At 35.7% G+C, this 20,799-nt stretch overlaps 1 protein-coding gene across 4 annotated transcripts in view; it reads right to left on the minus strand.

Annotated features, from left to right (window-relative positions):
* The window catches only part of THSD7A (thrombospondin type 1 domain containing 7A), a 427,484-nt gene that overhangs the window by 38,945 nt on the left and 367,740 nt on the right, over nucleotides 1-20,799 (minus strand). For all 4 annotated transcript variants that reach the window (XM_034668383.1, XM_034668378.1, XM_034668381.1 and 1 more), the window contains 2 exons: nucleotides 2,893-3,071; nucleotides 10-15 (listed from right to left, as the gene is read on the minus strand). In XM_034668383.1, the coding sequence (XP_034524274.1) occupies nucleotides 10-15; nucleotides 2,893-3,071 (185 nt within the window). The remainder of the gene's footprint in view (nucleotides 1-9; nucleotides 16-2,892; nucleotides 3,072-20,799) is intronic.

The following is a 20,799-nucleotide window of genomic DNA, read 5'->3' on the forward strand; positions in this document are numbered from 1 at the left end:
AGTTCTTACCTGTGCCTGGAGTAGCGTTCAACAGGAATGAAGAAAAGGGAGAGGAGAATATAAGGAAAAATGTCAGTATACTGAATGAAAAAATTCATGTTCTAAGTTTAAATATTATTTCATCCACACATAAAAGCCTACTTTCCTTCCTTCCTTCCTTCCTTCTTTCCTTCCTTCCTTCCTTCCTTCCCCTCCGTCCTTCCTTCTCTTTCTTTTTCTTTCTTTCTTTCTTTGCAAATGATTAGAATATCTTTATTAAGGCTTTGGAGAGAAAAAGCAACTCATTATTCTTTTTTTTTTTTTAAAGATTTTATTTATTTATGCGACAGAGATAGAGACAGCCAGTGAGAGAGGGAACACAAGCAGGGGGAGTGGGAGAGGAAGAAGCAGGCTCATATCAGAAGAGCCTGATGTGGGGCTCGGATCCCGTAACGCCGGGATCACGCCCTGAGCCGAAGGCAGACGCTTAACCGCTGTGCCACCCAGGCGCCCCAGCAACTCATTATTCTTTAAAGTTAAGATACATAAATGAGTCAAGGAAAAGATTAGATGGGCAGGATAAAGAAATCTTAAACTGAGTAGACCTCAAAATATATATCATGGGGGACTGATAAATGACTGCAGCTATTTTGCGATCCAAATTCTGAGTGAAATCTATCCATAGATTGATTAATCTATTGATTTTCATCCATTCATCCATCCATCCATCCACATTTTGTGGGAAATGAGAATTTGCTTCCTCAATTAGAAAATGGCATTTCAAAGACCATTTCCAAGTCAATGGACTACTGATTATTTTATTGAGGAATGTATAATTGTGGTAAAAAAAATTCCGCGTGATTTACAATTTTCAAAGTTAACACAAACCTTTGCTTATTCTTTCCTAATATTTTACTTATAAGGTCCTAGAAATTTCAATTTTAAATATAGAACATTTGTACTCAGATAGGAATCTATTATTTCTTGTTATAGCTTCAATTTTTAGTTGTTAATGTCTTAATATATCACCAGTAAGCTGATTAACAAGTACCTAAGTGTCCCCATCAAACTCTGCATTAAATTTTATCAGAGTTGGAGAGTGACAGAAAAATGGCTTAGATAAAAGACGTTTCATAGCAAAGACAACTTGGCAGAAGGTCCTGAACCTTTGAAAATTCACTAGTAAAAAAAAATGCTGAGGCAAACACAGCTTATTTTAATTGAAAGCCTGACTGGCTGTACACACACACACACACACACACACACTGAACCTATATATTTATGTAGAATTTCTCTTTATTAGGACCATGGATCAGAAGTTATTACAATTTAAATTTACTGATGGAAGTTTAAGATTTCAATACTCGTAGAAAAATATTCTTTTGCATTATAAACCTTGCGTTTCAGTTACTGTGTTTCATTAGGTAGTGAACGAATTTTCTTTGCAAATATTCACTCCGGAAGGAAAACTCATTCACCAGTAGATGGCAGCAGTGCAGCGTATTAGTCAGTGATGGCTGAATTTAAGGGCACACTCAGCAACTTCGCTCGGAAAAAAATCAAGTCAGAGTAGTACTATGTCATTTAATTCTCCACTTTCTTTGTCCTTAATTTCTTTATTCAAAATTTATTTTTATTTTCTCTAGACAGTACCTTTATTTGACTTTATTATTTTTGAAGATCTAATTGGCTTTCTCATGTGATTCATGAGTTGGGTGGCATCCCGTTTAGCAGGTGGAGGGGAGCACCCTACAGTGTATCTTTATTATCGTTAACAATTAGTTAATTTGGGAAGTAAAGTATGTGTACTGGTAGGCAGTGTGTTTGGAGATTAAAATTAGTCTATGTATGCATTAAACCTGTCTGCATATTTAAGTTTGGTTCATTAGATTGTGACAATATAAATACATCTCTTAACATCTACACATTCTATATTAAATTTATTCTTTGTTAATTCACATGTAGGTCAAACACGATAATAATTGCCTATATCTTATATTACACCTCAATTAGTCGCAATTCCCTCTATTAGTCTTTTTATTTTATATCTCCAATAGAACAGAAGTAACAACTCATGAAGTGAGCATAAAAAATCAAATAAGGTTCCAAATAAAATTCAAAAGGTCAAAGACTAAATTGGTAGATAACATAGTTACACTGACTTTGAAGTTATCTTTATATTTCTTGTTTCTTAACATATTTTATAGTAAACAAATTTAAATGAACAGTCAATACATATTTCCTAGTTTTGTTTTTTGATTTTTTTGGGGGGAAAGGGAGAGAGAGCATCTTAACCAGTCTCCACACCAAGCACAAGCCCAACAAAGGGCCTAATCTCACAACGCTGAGATCATGACCTGAGCTGGTATCAAGACACTCAGCCAAATGAGCCACCCATGAGCCCCTGCCTTTTTTTAGAGAAGGAGAGGGATAGAGAGAGGGATAGAGAGGGAGAAGGAAGAGGGAGGGAGGGAGAGAGAGAGAGAGAGAGGGGGAAAGATTTCCTAGTTTTAGATCCAAATCCAAATATTGTCTTTCATTTTAAGTAGTTGGTAATTGAGATATCTTTTCTGAGAGTCTAGAGGAACTATAGTAATGAGACAATCTTGCTCTCAGCACACAGCTAGATACAATTTTATGATATTATTTTAAAGGTAGGTGTCATTTTAATTTCCATTTCCATTTTTCATATGCATACATGCGGGGTACTAAATCTCTTAATGCAAAGATAATATATCTGATTTGGGATTATAAAAATATACATATATTTACTCAGGCATTCTAAAGATAAAATGGGTCAAATTTCTTATTCAGGACTATTATTTATTCTCCATTTTAGAGAAAAATAATAGATCATTGTGAATCTAAATAATACATTAATATTCTAGTATTATAATCAATGGTAGAAAATACCTGGTTGACATGGTCCAGTTTGGGGCAAGGCCTCCCTCCATTATATGGTTTCTCACGCAACCATTTAGACCGAACCTTCACACCACTCCCACAGGACTTACTGCAGCGAGACCAGTTGGACCACTCGCTGAGCTTGCAGTCGGAGGGACAGGGGATGATGCAGGCCTCTTCGATGTAACCTGAATGGAAAGAAATGAGATGAGAGCATCTTCTCCACATGTCACTTGCCCACTACTACCCACTGTTCTAGCTCATTTAGAAGGTCCAAGTTTGACTTGACAGCAACATGCAAATGCAAAGATGTCTGCGTTGTTAGGGACTGAAATTAAATTCTGCAGGAAAATGACACATACATACAGCGACTCTGTTAAAATAACAGCTGAGCAACTGCCATATGATCTGCTTAGGATTCATGCTCACCATATTTCAACATTTCTAACTTTCTGACAGCTCGTGTTTAATTGACAATAACCTGTCTGCCGCTATATCGTTCTCATGCTGTCAGAGTGATACATTAAAAAAATTATAACAGCTTTCTATAAAATTCTCTGTGTTAATGTCACACAAATCTAAGCGTTTGAGTCCACGCAATGTTCTTCCTCAAGAAGAAAGCCAGACTCTCTCAATCAACAGCCAAAAGGAACCGTTTAACTTAGCACCTTACGTTTCCCCTTCTTTAAAATCAAATCTGGAGAATGAAGGATATTAAATAAATAATGTCTCATAGTTTTTAGTGCTGTTAATTTTAAAACAATTTCACATCTTGCATTTATTTGATTCTCCTGAAAATCTTCTACATGTTTTGGGGCCGGTATTGATATTCTATTGGACAGATAGGAAAACAAATGCAGAAAGATAATTGAGGTGCTGGATCACACAGTAAGAAAGAGGGGGTCTAGTCCATCAAATCACACAGCCAATTAACTTAATAGTCTGCAGATGTGATTTGAGAAATGGGTGCATTTTCCTGGAACAGTCCCTTATTACCAACTTGGCATTTCACAATATCAATTCATCACTAGTATTCTCCAGGCAAATATGTGGAAAAAGCGAAATTTCCTTTGGTCAAGAGTCAAATGCATGGTTGTTCTGTGTAATACTCTGATGTGCAAAGGGTTTGCTCTTGTACCATTTTAGATCAGCATCAAGGATTCGATTTTGAAAATGATAATTATATAAACAACTTGTACTAGGGAACTCTAGGGTGAGATGCAACTCTTTAGTGAGATACAATTCATATACTGTAAAAGTCAGCTCATGTTTCGGTTTTTAATATATTTACCGGGTCTTACAATCATCACCACTATCTAATTTTAGAACATTTTCATCGCCACAAAAAGAAACCCTACGCCCATTAGCAGTCACCTCCCATTTTCCCCTCCCCCATCACCTGGCAACTACTCATCCACTTTCTGTCCTTAAAAATGCACCTATTCAGTACATTTCATAAAATGAAATCAAACATTATGTGGTCTTTTTTGATTGGCTTATTTCACTTAGTATAATGTTTTCAGGGTTCATCTATGTTATATAGCATGTGTTAGTACTTCATTCCTTTTTATGACTGAATAGTGTTCCATCGTATGGCTAGATCATATTTTGTTTATCCACTCACCAGCTGATGGATATTTTAGTTGTTTCCCTGTTTTGTACATTATGAATAATGCTTTTGCGAACATTTGTGTATTAGTTTCTGTGTAAACATGCTTTTGATTCTCATGGGTATATATCTAGGAGTGGAATTGCTGGGTCATATGGTAACTCTATATTTAACTTTTGAGGAAGCGCCAAACTGTTTTCCACCATTTTACAATACCACTATCAAGGCATAAGTGTTCCAATTTCTACAGTTGTTAAAACTTGTCTTTTTTATTTTAGTGTCCTTTGAAGAACAAAAGTTTTAACTGTCAATGAATCTAATTTACCTATATTTAATTTGGATTTTGGGCTCTGATGTCACTATTACTTAATCTGAGGTAATTAAGGTTTACACCTATGTTTTCTTCTAAGAGTTTTGCAGTTTTAGCTCTCATATTTAAGTGTATAATTCACTTAATTTTTGCATATGTTAAAAGGTGGGGGAGGGGAGAGTCCAACTTCATTATTTTCTATGTGATTATCAAGTTATTCCAGACCTATTCGTTGAAAAGACTTTTTTTTTTCTTCATTGAATTATTTAGTTGAAAATCAATTGACCATAAATGTAAGGGTTTATGTCTGGATTCTAAATGTCATTCCACTGATCTCTATTCATACCAAACCATCCTGATTACTGTAACTTTGTAGCAAATTTTGAAGTCAGGATGCCTGAGTCCTCCCACTTTGTTCTTACTTTTCAAGATAGTTTTGGCTTTTTTGGGTCCCTTACATTTTCATATGCATCTTAGAATGAACTTGTCAATTTTTGGCCAGAAAGGCAGCTATGATTTGATAGGAATTGTGTGGAATAGCTTGATGAATTTGGGAGTATTGCCATCTTAACAATCCTGATACATGGGATTTCTTTCCATTTATTTAGGCCTTTTTCTTTCATTTCTTTCAGTGACGTTCCATAGTTTTCGTGTACACATTTTGCACTTCTTTTGTTTAATTTATTCCTAAGTATTTCATTCTTTTTGTTGTAGATTTAAAAGAGAACCAACAAACACTGATTTGTTTTATTATAGTGAAATGAGACCACCTAAAAACCAATATGACAAATTTAATCTATAAGCTTGTGACCAAAGTGTCCTGGATTGAGACAGTGTTAAAAAGCTAGCCAGTTACTACACAGTATTTCCTAGCCTTGCCTTATCACAAATTACCTGGAACACAGGCTAAAAGTACAGGTTTCCAGCAACCCCAAACATTATGATACAGTGCACTTGGGATAGGGTCTCACTTTTGGAAATTTAATATATTGTGTTTATTCAGCACTCCCTCTTTTTTACTGAAATTTTTAAATCAAAGTAATTGTGGATTCACATACAATTGCAAGAAATAATATAGTAGAAGTCCCTTGTCTACTTATTTCAGTTTCTTACAATAGTAATTACAATATAATTTCAACCAAGATACTGAGATTGATACAATCCATTGAGCTTATTCAAGTTCCACCAGTCAAGTGTGTACTGTACTCATTTATGGATGGATGAGTGTGTAGGACAGAAATTAGGGAATGCTGTTGTAAGACACAGGCAGAACAAGTGGAATCTGGATGAGAAGATGTATAGCATATCTTTATGTATATTTTCTTTTATGTTTTTGTCAAAGGTACACATCAGCTGTGTCTCCAAACACAAAAGTGTATTTTGTACAATTTCATAAGAAGTTCACTACCACACACAGGAATCCAGAGCCCTCTGTGCCCCCCTTCCAATCAGTATCCCTTCCCACATGTGCAACCACTATCCTGATTTCTCATAATGCAGAATTGTTGTACTTTTAAAAAACTTTATGGAAAGGAATCACCGTGTATACCCATGTGTGCAAGCTTTTTTTCATTCTACAATGTGGTGTGAGGTTCATCTATATTGTTGTATGTTGTTGAAGACTATTCATTCTAATTGACATATAGTATTCTATTGTGTGAATATATTATGGCTTATTTGTTCATTCTATTGATGGTGGATATTTGGAAAATTTTCAATGTGGAGCTATTGTTAACAGCATTGCTATGGACATTCTAGAATATGTCTTTTGGTGAACATATGTATGCATTTTTGCTGGGAGTATTCCTAGGAGTGAATTTGATGCATCAGAAGATATGCATATTATATCACCTAATTGTATGTGAAGTATAATAAAAAAGTTTTTAAAAAATATTTTATTTATTTGAGAGAGAGACAGAGAGCAAGTGAGCATAAATGGAGAGGAGGAACAGAGGGAGAGGGACAAGCAGACTCCATGCTGAACATGGAGCCCAACATGGGGCTCGATCTCATGACCCTAAGATCATGACCTGAACCAAAATCAAGAGTCAGACGCTTAACCTACTGAGCTACCCAGGCGCCCCTGTTGATTTTTTTAAAGATAGGATCACAAATTTGGCATGAAGAGCAGGGTGCAATGAAACAATTTTCAGAAGTGTAGGAATTAGTCTCAGGTAAGCTTCAAGAGGTCAAATGTACCAGTTGGGGCTTTGCCAGTTGTGAAACACTGAAGACAGAAAAGAGATGTCAATGCTAAGTTTTGAATGTACTTCTGGTATTGAAGAAGGCTTCTGGGCTATTGATAATGATGTAGCAGAAAGTCCAATAAAGAACTGAAGTACCTTATGACAGTGTTTACCAAAACTTTGAAAAGTGTAACTATTCTTCAAATATATTGCAGTGTCTACTTAAATCTTAGAGTTTGACGTTCCTTTCATTATGGTTTCAGATGGGGAAACAAGCCCACTTCACTATTTTGAGTTGAAACAAATTTCAAATCCCATTCTCCTTTCATATAGCACAGTTTAGAAAATGAATTTATCTAAACCAGTAGGAGATGCTTAAAAATGTAACTCTAGAAAGGACCAGTAATAATTTGTTTTGTATTTCGAAGTGATAGTTTATGAAATAGAATCAAACTGTAGAAGTGTCTAAAATTTCCAAATCAATGGCATTCTATGACCAAATTGTTTAAAGTTTGCAAAAAGTATAATATTTTTTTTAAAAATCCCAATTATTTCCAAATGTTATCAATATCTTTGGTAAAAGGACACTAGTATTTCAAAGGTAATAAATTATTTTAAGTTTTTATTTAAATTCCCGTTCATTAGCATACAGTGTAATATTAATTCAAGTATACAATATAGTGATTCAACACTTCTGTACAACACCTAATGCTCATCTCAACAAGTGTACTCCTTAATCCCCATCACCTGTTTAACCAGTCCCCCCATGCACCTCCCTTCTGGTAAACATCAATTTGTTCTCTATAGTTAAGGGTCTATTTCTTGGTTTGCTTCTCTTTTTTCCCTTTCTTCATTTGTTTTGTTTCTTAAATTCTACATATGACTGCAATCATATGGTATTTATCTTTCTCCAACTAATTTATTTCATTTAGCTTAATACTCTCTAGGTCCATCCAGGCTGTTGCAAGATTTCTTCTATTTTATGGCTGTGTGTGCGTGTGTGTGTGTGTGTGTGTGTACACCACATTTTCTTTATCTATTCATCAGTCAATGGATACTTGGATGTTTTCAAAATCTGGCTGTTTTAAATAATACTGCTATAAACGCTGGGGTGCTTATATCCCTTTGAATCAGTATTTTTGTATTCTTTCAGTAAACACCTAGTAGTGCAATTGTTGGATTGTAGGGTAGTTCTAAGTTTTTGAGGAAACTCCATACTGGTTTTCAGAGTGGCTGCACCAGTTTGTATCCCCACCAACAAGGCAAGGGGATTCCTTTTTCTCTACATCCTCGCCAACACTTGTTGCTTGTGTTGTTGATTGTAGCCATTCTGACAGGTGTGAGGTGAGATCTCACTGTAGTTTTGATTTGTTTTTCCCTGATCAATGATATTGAGCATCTTTGCAGTTGTTTGTTGGCCACCTATATATATATGTCTTCTTTTGAAAAATGTCTATTCATGTCTTCTGCCCACTTTTTGGGGGAAGGGGGAATGGTAGAGAGAGAATTCCAAGCAGGCTCCACGCCCAGCACGGAGCCCAGTGTGGAGTTTGATTCCACAACTCCAAGACCATGACCCGAGCAGAAACCAAGAGTCAGATGCCCAACTGAGCCACTCAGGCACCTCTCTTCTGCCCATTTTTTTTAAAGATTTTATTTATTTGAGAGAGAGAAACAGAGAGCACAGAGGGAGAGTGAGAAGCAGACCCCTTGCTGAGCAGGGAGCCCAATGTGGGACTCGATCCCAGGACCCTGGGATCATGACCTGAGCTGAAGGCAGACGCTTAACTGACTGAGCCACCCAGGCACCCTAATGCCCACTTTTTGATTGGATTATTTGTTTTTGGGGTGTTGAGTTTTATAAAGGCTTTATACATTTTGGATACTAATCTTTTACCAGATATGTCATTTGCAAATATCTTCTCCCATTATGAAGATTGCCTTTTAGTATTGTTGTTTCCTTCACTGTGCAGAAGATTTTTATTTTGATGAAGTCCCAATATTTTATTTTTGCTTTTGTTTCCCTTGCCTCAGGAGACCTATTTAGAAAGAAGCTGCTATGGCCAATGTCAAAGAAGTTACTGTCTGTGTTTTCCTCTAAGATTTTTATGGTTTCAGGTCTCATATTTCAGCCTTCAATCCATTTTGAACTTATTTTTGTGTATGGTATAAGAAAGTGGTCCAGTTTTCCCAACACCATTTGTTGAAAAGACTGTCTTTTTTCCATCGGATATTCTTTCCTGCTTTGTCAAAGGTTAATTGACCATATACTTGTGGGTTCATTTCTGGGTTTTCTATTCTGCTCCATTGATCTATGTGTCTACTTTTTGGGCCAGTATCATACTGTTTTGATCACTACAGCTGTGCAATATAACTTGAAGTCTAGAATTGTGATGCATCCAGCTTTGCTTTTCTTTCTCAATATAGCTTTGGCTATTGAGGGTCTTTGTGGTTCCATACAAATTTTAGGATTGTCTGTTCTAGTTCTGTGAAAAATACTATTGGTATTTTGATAAGCATTGCATTAAATGTGTAGACTGCTTTGGGAAATATAGACATTTTAATAATATTTGTTCTTCCAATCCATGGTTAGGGAATGTCTTTCCATTTCTTTGTGTCAATTTCAGTTTCTTTCATCATTGTTTATAGTTTTCAGAGAACACGTCTTTTGCCTCTTTGGTTAGATTTATTCCTAGGTATCTTCTGGTTTTTTGTGCAATTATAAATGGGATCGATTCCTTAATTTCTCTTTCTGCTGCTTCATTACTGGCATATAGAAACACAATAGATTTTTGTACGTTGATTTTGTACCCTGCCTCATTACTCAATTTGTGTATCAGTTCTAGCAATTTTTGGTGAAGTTTTGGGTTTTCTATATAGAGTATCATGTCATCTGCAAATACTGAAAGTTTGACTTGTTCCTTGCCAATGTGGATGCCTTTTTGTTCCTTTTGTTTTCTGATTGCTCGGCTAGGACTTCCAGTACTATGTTAAATAACAGTGGTGAGAGTGGACATCCCTGTCTTATTTCTGACCGTAGAGGAAAAGCTCTCAGTTTTTCTCCATTGAGGATGATATTAACTGTGGGTTTTTCACATATGGCCTTTATTATGTTGAGGTATGTTCCCTCTATCCCTACTTTGTGGAGGGGTTTTTTGTTTTTGTTTTTGTTTTTAATCATGAGTGGATGCTGTACTTTGTCAAATGCTTTTTCTGCATCTATCGAGAGGATCATATTATCTCTTATCCTTTCTTTTATTAATGCAGTCTATCACACATTGATTTGCAAATATCGAACCACCCTTGCATCCCAGGAATAAATCCCACTTGATCATGGTGAATGATTTTTTTTTTAATGTATTGTTGGATTCAGTTTGCTAGTATTTTACTGAGAATTTCTGCATCCATGTTGATCGGTGATATTGGCCTATAGTTGTCTTTTTTAGTGGAGTCTTTGTCTAGTTTGGGTATCAGGGTAACGCTGGCCTCACAGAATGAGTTTGGCAGTTTTCCTTCCTTTTCTATTTTTTGGAATATTTTGAGAAGAATAGGTATTAAGTCTTCTTTAAATGTTTAGTAGAAATTATCTGTGAATCCAGCTGGTCCTGGATTTTCTTTGTTGGGAGTTTTTGATTACTGATTCAATTTTTTTTGCTGGTTATCGGTCTGTTCAAGTTTTATATTTCTTCCTGTTTCAGTTTTGGTAGTTTATATGTTTTTGGGAATATATCCATTTCTTCCAGGTTGTCCAATTTGTTGGCATATAGTTTTTCATAATATTCTCTTATAACTATACTTCTGTGGTATTGGTTGTTAGTTCTCTCTCATTTGTGATTTTATTTATTTGAGTCCTTTCTCTTTTCTTTTTGATAAGTTTGGCTACAGGTGTATCGGTCTTTGTAATTTTTTTCAAAGAACCAGATCCTGGTTTCACTGATCTATTTTAAATTTCTGTGTCATTTATTTCTTCTCTAATCCTTATTATTTCCTTCTTTCTGCTGGCTTTAGACTTCATGCATTGTTCTTCTTCTAGCTCCTTTGAGTATAAGGTCAGGTTGTTTAATTGAGATTTTTCGTGCTTCTTAAGGTAGGCCTGTATTGCTATATACCTCCCTATTCGGACCACTTTTGTTGCATCCCAAAGTGCTGTGTTTTCATTTTCATTTGTTTCTACAGTATTTTTTTTTTTTAAATTTCTTCTTTGGTTTCCTGGTTGATCCATTCATTATTTACTAGCATGTTGTTTAACCTCCATGTATTTGTATTCTTTCCAGAGTTTTTCTTGTGGTTGATTTCTAGTTTCATAGAATTGTGGTCCAGAAAAGGTGCATGGTATGACTTCAACCTTTTTGTATTTGTTGAGGCCTGTTTTGTGAATGAATATGTGATCTATTCTGGAGAATGCTACATGTGCACTTGAAAAGAATTTGTACTGTGCTGTTTTAGGATGGAATGTTCTGACTAAATCTGTTAAGTCCATCTGGTCCAGTGTGTCATTGAAAGCCATTGTTTTCTTGTTTCTGTTTAGATGATCTGTCCATTGATGTAAGTGGGTCTGAAGGTCCCCTACTGTTACTGTTTTATTATCAAGTTCCTTTATGTTTGGGTGCTCCCATGTTGGGTGCATAAACATTTACAATTGTTAGATTTTCTTTTTGGATTGTCCCCTTTATTAAGATATGGTGCCTTCTTTATCTTTTGTTACAAAGGCAATAAATTATTGAAATATTTCTGGAAGAAATGCATTTTCCCACCTTCAAAATGATGACAAAAGTGAACTTTTAACCTTTTGTTATTTAGTACTCATAGCTGAAAGTAGACTCACAGGGTCATTCATGTCACTGCCTCACAAGTAACAGATAAATGGATAGTCCTTTCCATTTTATCTGTTGGAAGATTATGGCATTAGTGAGAGTTAACATGTATGACTTCAGGCTGATTCACATTATATTACTAAGTAAGCAGATATAAAACTTTTATGTCTGATCTTCTTATAGCATATTCCAGAAAACATCTCTCAAATAAAATCCAACCTATTAAATTGTTAAAAGCTATAAATTAGGCACTGACATAAAGACACAACTGCAGAGAGTATAATGCTCAGCATTCCATTTTTGTTTTCCACTGTGTAACAACACTCAATAATAGCCTGTCGTGTTTATCCAGCACAATTAAAACCCTTAATGCTACTAGTAAATTGCTAGATAAGCATCCCCTTGCCTTCTCTGCTAAGATCATTTTTGAGGGCAATTAACACCGAACAGTCATAGGGGATGGAAAGACAGGAACATTTCATGCGTTTTAAGGCTAAGTAAACTGCTGGCATCTTGTGGCAATTTATGCCTTCTGAGGAATGCTCAATAAAACAAATGACTTCACAATAAGGGTGTTAAAACTTTTAGCAGTTCAACAATGAATTTGACACATGGAAAATCAACCTCCTGACTTCTGATCATATTTTTTGTATCCCATATCTATTCTGACCAGTCTCCCAGGTTGAAATAAAAACAACAGACTAGCAGGCTTAGAGTGGCAACTGGAGGACATATTGCTTTTGAGATACATCCAAACACCTCTTTCATTTGAATTATGAATGCACAGATAAAACAGCTTTCCACAACCTTCCCAGTTCCTATACTGTGTTGTTGAAAGGTGCACTGCTGATAAAGAATTCATTTTAAAAGCACATGGAAAATATTGGTTGGTTCTGATTTACAGCTGTTTGAATGAGCAACTCCGGCAGTCTATCTGAAACTTTTGGATTAATCTCAAAAGCAGCCTCAAAAAACTCTCCTACTTTAATGTATATTCTATGCACATGACTGCAATTGAGAATGAGAAAAAATTAGCTAGAACTTTATTATTGTCCTCATTGGCTTAAAATATTGAAAAAAATCATTAAAAAATTCTCAAATAGAATATTCTTTTATAATTATATATTGAGGACTGATAACTCAATCCAGGAAAACCAAATTCTTCCATATAGCCAAACTCCTATCATCAAATATTCTATCCAAATTCATATATTCAATGTATGGAAAGTTACAATCAACCTTGAGCAATTACAATTTTCACAGTGAAGTGTTCATGGAAATGTAAATTCAATGAAATGCTATTTTAATTTTATTTACATTTATTGTTTTTTATACATATGAAGGCCTAGCTCTTCATATCTACTAGGTACTTAAGGGCTTGTGTTGCTGTTATTATTCCAGTACTGGGAGTAACCCAACAACTAGGCACATTCAGATTCACTTAGATACAGCTATGTACAAGTCAATTATCAAGGCCATTTCTTATTGCCAACTCTAAAGCTTTCTGTTGTATAATAAGGGACTTTGTCTGTTCTTTGTCTTTGACTCCTGGGAGGTAGCCTCCAAGTCCTGAAATTTCCTGAATCTTTCTTATTCATGGTGACTTCTTGAACTACAGGTGAGTTTATATTAAAAGAGATGTCTGAGGCGGGGCTGGTCACACCACAAAGACAGAACAAGTTTAGAGGGTTGGGGACTTTAAGCCACATGATATCCACCCAATCTCTGGGGAAGAGTCGGGGAGAAAGACTGAGCTCAAACATGTGCCCAATGAATTGATTAATCATGTCTACATAATGAAGCCCCAATAAAAACTCTGGATACCAAAGCCCGTGAGCTTTCTGGTAGATAATTCATGTTGATATGTAGAGAGGGCCATGCCTCCTGGAACCATGGGGAGAGAACATGGAAGCTTTCTGTTTGGGACCCTCGGAGACCTCACCTATTTGTCTCTTAGTTTTTCTACTACTTATTATTATTATTATTATTTTATTTATTTATTTATTTATTTATTTATTTATTTATTTATTTTAGAGAGAGAGAGAATCTTGAGCAGGTTCCATGCCTAGGGCAGAGTCCAACATGGGGCTTGATCTCACAACCCTGAGATTGTGACCTTGAGCCAAAATCAAGAGTCGGATGCTTAACTGACTGAGCCACCCAGGTGTCCTGGCTACTTCTGATTTGTATCCTTTTGCTATAATAAGACTCTAATTGTAAGTCCAGTTGACCCTGGACAGCGTGGGGGTTATGGGAACTGATTCCTTGTGCAGCAGAAAATCCTTGTATAACTTTGACTCCCCCAAAACCGAAGTATTAATAGCCTACTACTGACCAGAAGTCTTATGGATAACATCAACAGTTGATTAACATGTATACAATATTTTGTATATTGTGTATATAATATTCTGTGTTCTTAAAATAAAGTAAGCTAGACCAAAAGAAAATGTTAAGAAAATCCTAAGGAAGAGAAAATACACTTATAGTACTGAACCATACTTATCGAAACAAATCTGTGTACAAGTGGACCCACATAGCTAAAGTCGTGTTGTTCAAGGGTCAACTGTATAGTGCTTTCCTAAGTTCTCTGAGCTGTTCCAGTAAACCTGAGGGGTAGTGGAAACCTCCAAATCTGTAGCCAGCATGTTGGTAGTAAGGGTGGCCTGGGGAACTCTGAACTTGCAGCTGATGTCTGAAGTGTGGAGCAGTCTTATAGAGGACTGAGCCCTTAACTGGTGGAGTTTGGCTTAACTCCAGGTAGTTAGTGCCAGAATTACACTGCACTTTCAGACATACCTTTTCATCTAAAAAGTAAATACACTTATTTATATAAGACCCTGTATCTATAGTTTACTTATTCAACCAAAATAAAACCTTGGGAATAATTACATACATTAAAGCATTTATGGACCTTATCTCCAGATTTAACATTAATAATTTTAACTAATACCATATTAAAAATGAGAGATCAGTGCTAAAAAGCTCACTTTGGGAATAAAGCTTTGTCAGCATTGTAAACATATTTGATGGAATGTTGAGATGATGAAGTAATGAGAAATAAATTATGAAACTTACTAGAGTGATTTATTTTTAACTTGATCCAATGTAGGACATTCTTCTTTCAATCAATGAAAACCATATAGTACTTTAGAAGTATTTCCAAAGGATGATCTTTAAACATTAGTTTGTTGGATTCTAATAAGCATTAAATATAATTTTAACAAAAAAACAGTTCTGTGGTCAAGTCGGAAAATAATTGCATTTAAGTTAAGTAGGTCTCTTTACCTTGGACTTTCCTTTCTTGCTAATATGAACTGTGAATCTCTAGAATGACTTGGATAGTGCATTCCTATACTGACTTTTTTCTATAGTATCTCACCGGACCAGTAAGAAATAGATTATTCTGATGGATTGTAATTATAATGCATGAAACTTGGATTCATGTTTTGAGGTGTACAGTTTTAATATGTAAAAAGTAGGACTTTTCATGTCCATTTCCAGATACGGAAAAAAAATGCAAAAGTGGATAAACAAATAAAAAGCCTCCAAATCTCCCAAACTTAAGAAATTTTCTTTTTCTTAAATTATATTTACTGTAAGGTTCTAAGGCTTTAAAGGTCAAACTTACGGCCAAGGGAGGGGAAACTGTTATGTGACTAAATACCTTGAGGCTTTTTTTTTTTAATGGCTATTTAAAAAGACCGTTAGGGGAGTCAATTTTGTTTTTATGCAAATTAACATCTCCTATAAGAGCTAAATTGGATTTCAATGCAACAATGAAGAAATGGGATAAATATGGAAGGTAAATACAAGTAAAGATTTTTCTTCAAAATTTAAATTTAAAATGTCCATAAATTTGTTTGTGTCTCAGGTTGTTTTTTGAGCCCATAGGTAAGGCTTATGTCTAATATATAATACTGTCTTCATGAACGTATAAAAAATTCCTTATGCATAAGCCTTGTTCTCTACATAACTATTTTGATGATGCTTTGAAGGAGAAAAAGACCTACATTGTAGGAACAAGACTAGACTAATGGGATATGGGACTTTAAAACTATTTTGGATTTGCAGGTTTTACTAACACAATAGGAATCTATATGTGGATTCACAAGGTCATTTAGTACCTTTATGAATTATGAACCTTGTAACATAACGATGTAAAGAATGAACAACTCTATGGTTAAATCAATAAAATTGCCACAGATATCAGTAAGATGACCACTCTGTAATTATTTCATTGAAAATTGGTGTTATGACTTCTCTAATGAATTAGGGGCAATAAGCGGCCAGAGGTCTACAGAAAGGATGTGGAATAAAATATAATGGTAAAAGTTGTTGATTAAGGCAAAGATTAAAATTTTTTTTGTTACAAATAATGAACTATTTTTAGCAGTTAAATTTATTTTAAGCTGCAGAACACTTTCTCTCTAAAAAAGCTGAAAAGAAAGCCCAAGAAGTTTATGGGATTTATTGGAAGCTATGTTTGACAGCCTGGCCTGAGGAGCTCCGTGGCGCCCAGTTTGAAAACCATGTTATTAAGTAATAGATGAGTCGAGGTCTCCGGGACATGAAGCACACAGAACTAAATAATAACACCAGGTGTTTTTCAGTCACACACACAGGAACGGTAGCTGCAGGAAATTTTCCAATGAAAGCCTCTCCCTCGTCACCTCCACAGTCCTCCTTCAGGGAGCCTGTTGGAGCATAACGCTGGTCTCCATTCCTTATTTAAATTTGACCCTAGGCTATTGCTTTCTTTTTGTACTCAGTATCCACCCTGGCCCTTCCCTTCTTTCCCTGGCTCTTTAAACTTGCAACTATTACCTCAGGAGAAGTCTGTCCCTCAAACTCTGCCTCTCTTTTACATTTAAAAGGAAAAAGATCTCAACTGTGAATGATTAGTGCAAAAGTCATACTAGCTGTACCTGTGCTGTCAAATGAAAGATTTAAATTCTGAAATGAATTAGACAGTAAATAAATGCGACCCACTAAAAAAAGCTTTTCAGAGAACTTACCACTCCATTTCAGCTTGTTTACAGGACTCTATTTATTGCCTTTTCTGCTGGTTTAATTAAATATGCTCTTCCTCTAATGCAAGCATCCACCATGATAAGGAAAAATCTCTCATTCAATTTTGTTTCTAATTAACCTCTAATATTAAACTTATCCAACCTTCTATAGAATCCTATTACAAAAGTAATACATTCTAGTTATATTATGGTTGAGTGGTTATGTAGGTTATCCTCAGAATCTACTCTCCCCATAGTCATACTTATTTTTATCAGATGTTCCCTGAGTTCCATACAATGTCTTAAAAGTACATGTTCTTGAACTAAAATCTATTTGTAAATTGAGTACTGGCAATCATTAAATTGCCAATATCCTTTCTATAGGGGGCCCTATAGATTCTTTCAGTTTTCAGAATCACACGTAAATAGACATTCACCTTATGAAGACCCATCCTTGTAAATTGAAAAAAAAAAAATCCCTAATGTTCTTTTCCCCATAGCTGGTAATCAAGTGAACTATGACATGGGAGGTGTCGATTATTTTGCCCAAATCAGTTATTGTGGTTCTCTAATCTCCACAGGCCTTTCTTACAAAGATTCAAGTTCACATTCCTACCAAGCACTGTGAGGATCTACACGATCCAGTAAAGTAATCCCTAAACTTTAAATGTGTGGGGCACTTGGCTGGCTCAGTCCATAGAGCATGTGAGTCTTGATCTCAGGGTTGTGAGTTCAAGCTCCATGATGGGCGTAGAGCTTATTTATAAACGAATGAATGAATGAATGAATGAATGCAAATTAAAAAAATGTGTAGTAGAGCTCCCCAGGGACCTCATCAAAATGCAGATTCTGACTCAGTAGGTCTGTAATGTGGGTTGAATTTCCACATTTCCAATGGTTTCCCTGTTAGGTCTAAGCTGCTGGTCTGTAGACCACATTCTGAGTAGCAAGGGATTAGATTACAGTTGGCAAATGACAGCACAGGCTGGCAGCCTGTTTCTGTATATAAAATTTTATTGGAACACAGTTGTGCCATTCACTCAATGCTCCGTGGCTGCTTTCATGCTGTAACTACAGAGTTGGGTACTTGTGACAGAGACCTTTTGGTCCGCAGAGCCTCAAGTAGTTGCTATCTGGAGCTTTAAGAAAACATTTGGTGTAAGTAATTTAACCTAATAGCTGATTGTTAAGTTTCTTCATAGTCTCTACATGTTAGCAAGTATTTGATAGGAATAAATAGCAACATGTTACTTTAGAACAACAAGAGAGCAATGCATATTAAATACATTGTATATCATGGGCTGGAGGGGGGAACAATCATATTAGATGTGCCTTTCTGTTGGTATTAAAAGATAATAATACATTAAAAATATAACTGAGTTATAGAATATTTACTGATAGCACATTGTAGCTTAACCTGCCTATGAGATACAGCAAAGATTAACTTGCTGAGGATAAAGATTGAAGATAAGTGTCCAAAAGGCATTATGTAGATCTTAGAGCTCCAGACTTGAGCATCTGACATTTTTAGATTGTATCCAATTCACCTTCCAAGTATCACTTCCACATAACTCAAACACAAATGTTGTTTCTACTTCTCAAGGAAAAAGATGAGTGGAAACAAAGAGAAATAAGTTGTCACAACTACTAATATAAACCAGGCAGTTAAGATGTCCAAATCTAGTGTTGGACAAATCAGGCAATTCTGAACAATAAGCTTTAAAACGGCAATAAAGAGACTTTATAATGATATCACCTGGCTAATTCAGTGGAATAGGTATTTGACTATTATTTCTTCTATTTAGTCGGTAGAAAAAAGCACAAGTATTTGATGAATACTATATAGAAAGTATGTGGCATAGATAGCTCTTATTCCAAAGGTCTTAGCTATTCTCAACAATCTGTTTGGTAATTTCCTAGAAATGTGACAGAGGGAAGATTAGTGTCCAGAAAAAAAGAAAGAATCAAAGCCTGTCGATCAAATACAACTACAAAAATTCTCTCCAGTGCTTCTCTCATTCTTTCATTCTACAAATATTGGGCACCTACTTGTTCTAGGGGCTGGAGATACATCAGTGAATAAAATAGTCCAAGATGCCCTCCTCAATTTTGTACAATCTTGTACAATTCTAGTACAGGAGATAAAACATAAAGAAACAGAACCAGTAAATTATATGGTATGGTTATAGAATGATACATGCTTTAAAAATATAAAATGTAGAGCAGGATAACGGGGCTTGGGAAAGAGGGGAAAGGTTGAGGGGCAGCATGATAAAATTCTGTCACATATTTAAATATAAATCATGTATACATGCATTTATCACAAGTTAGGTTATCTCTAAGATTCTTTAAAATATTAAGAGTAAATGATATAATGATTTTAAAAAGTCCTAGAAATTCTACCTCTTATTCTGTGAAATTTTAAGTGATTAACTTGAGAAGTACCTGGTACTATGTAGTCACTCAAGTTTCTAATGAACCAATCAACTAAGATATGAGAGTGTTCTCGCGGTGAGTAGAACCTGTGTGATTTGGTTTTTGAATGATTTAAAATCTGCTGCTACAGTGACACCATCTAAGATTCCACAACAAAAGTAAATAAATATATTTCATGTTATGTTCTTAGGATAGATAAATGCCCCCAAATATATTTATATATCAATAAGAATTATATCCAACACCAAGTATCACATGGGTAAACATTTATGTGACTCCCCAGGTAAACTTTAAGATCTGATTTTCGGAGTACAGGTATGATACAGTCTGGGACCTTGGGAACAAGCTGCTATGCACCTGGGACCCTCCCTGCTGCCTGTTACGCTTTTCTTGCAGATCAAACAGGGCCCAAGGAGCAAGCTCAGACTGGTTCAAACTGAACATTTGAGATAGGATGGCCACCAAATTTGACTTTTTATCCTCTTTTTCTCTCATTTTAATACTAGAAAACAAGCCTAGAGGTGGAGACTTAACATGCAAATGAAACATCTGATGTATGAAGACGCATGTGTTGTCAAATACACCTGTGTGCCCTCTTGCCTGGGATTCCCAGCCCCTCCGTGCTTAAGCATGACTCCTTTCCCACCTCAGCCCCTTTAAAACTTTCCTTGGCTGTTGTTTAGGGAGCCAGGCTGACACTTTTGTTGAGACTTTGTGTCTCTCTTTGGCTACAGCCGCTGCCCCAATAAAGCCTTGCCTGTACCTTTAAATTTAGGTCCAGCCTTGTTTCTACTGTTGCTGGGTCCAAGAACACGAGCCCGGTAACAGGTATATCATCTTTCAGTACAAAGTTTACTACTACAAAGAATTTCAGACATAATAGAACTGTGCCTTAAGGTTAAGACATTAAAATAATGGTGACCACATGGGAAATGGCCTAAAATAATAGAATTAAACTGGTGAAAGTCAAACTGTTTTATCAGTATAATAACTGATAATATGATCCACAGACAGACAGCACAGATAAAATAGAAATGACCTAAGTCCACTATCAAACAGGGGATTAGCATCTTTGCACTGCATACATGTGGGTCAATTCTGTGTCTGAACTGAAAGCAGAAAGAGACTTGTTCGTGAAAGCTACTTTTCCACCATCCATTTGGAAAGTCAGTTTGGCCGAGAGAAGGCAGTGGTCACTGAGACTGCAATTTAGAGTGTGCCTCACATACAACACCAAAGTTAGAGGATTCCACCAACACTATCAGAACTGATAGAACATATATAAGCAAAGAAATCAGAAATCAGGCAATAGAGATTCAATTTCCTTGGACATCACTTTGAGTAAATGTATTGGGGTAAATACTAAAATACCCCATTGGACATCCACCACAGATTAGATTTAATGAGAAAGAATTGATGCTGGACAGACACAAGGAACTAAACTGGAGCCATTTACTCAGTTAAGGGTCTTAGATCCTTCCACAATCCCCATGAAGTTCAATGCTATCAGGAATCTATCTTTTGAGCTTTTGTTCTAGAATACAGTACTGCA

Source organism: Ailuropoda melanoleuca, chromosome 1 (genome assembly GCF_002007445.2).
Source record: "Ailuropoda melanoleuca isolate Jingjing chromosome 1, ASM200744v2, whole genome shotgun sequence".
Taxonomy (NCBI): domain Eukaryota; kingdom Metazoa; phylum Chordata; class Mammalia; order Carnivora; family Ursidae; genus Ailuropoda; species Ailuropoda melanoleuca.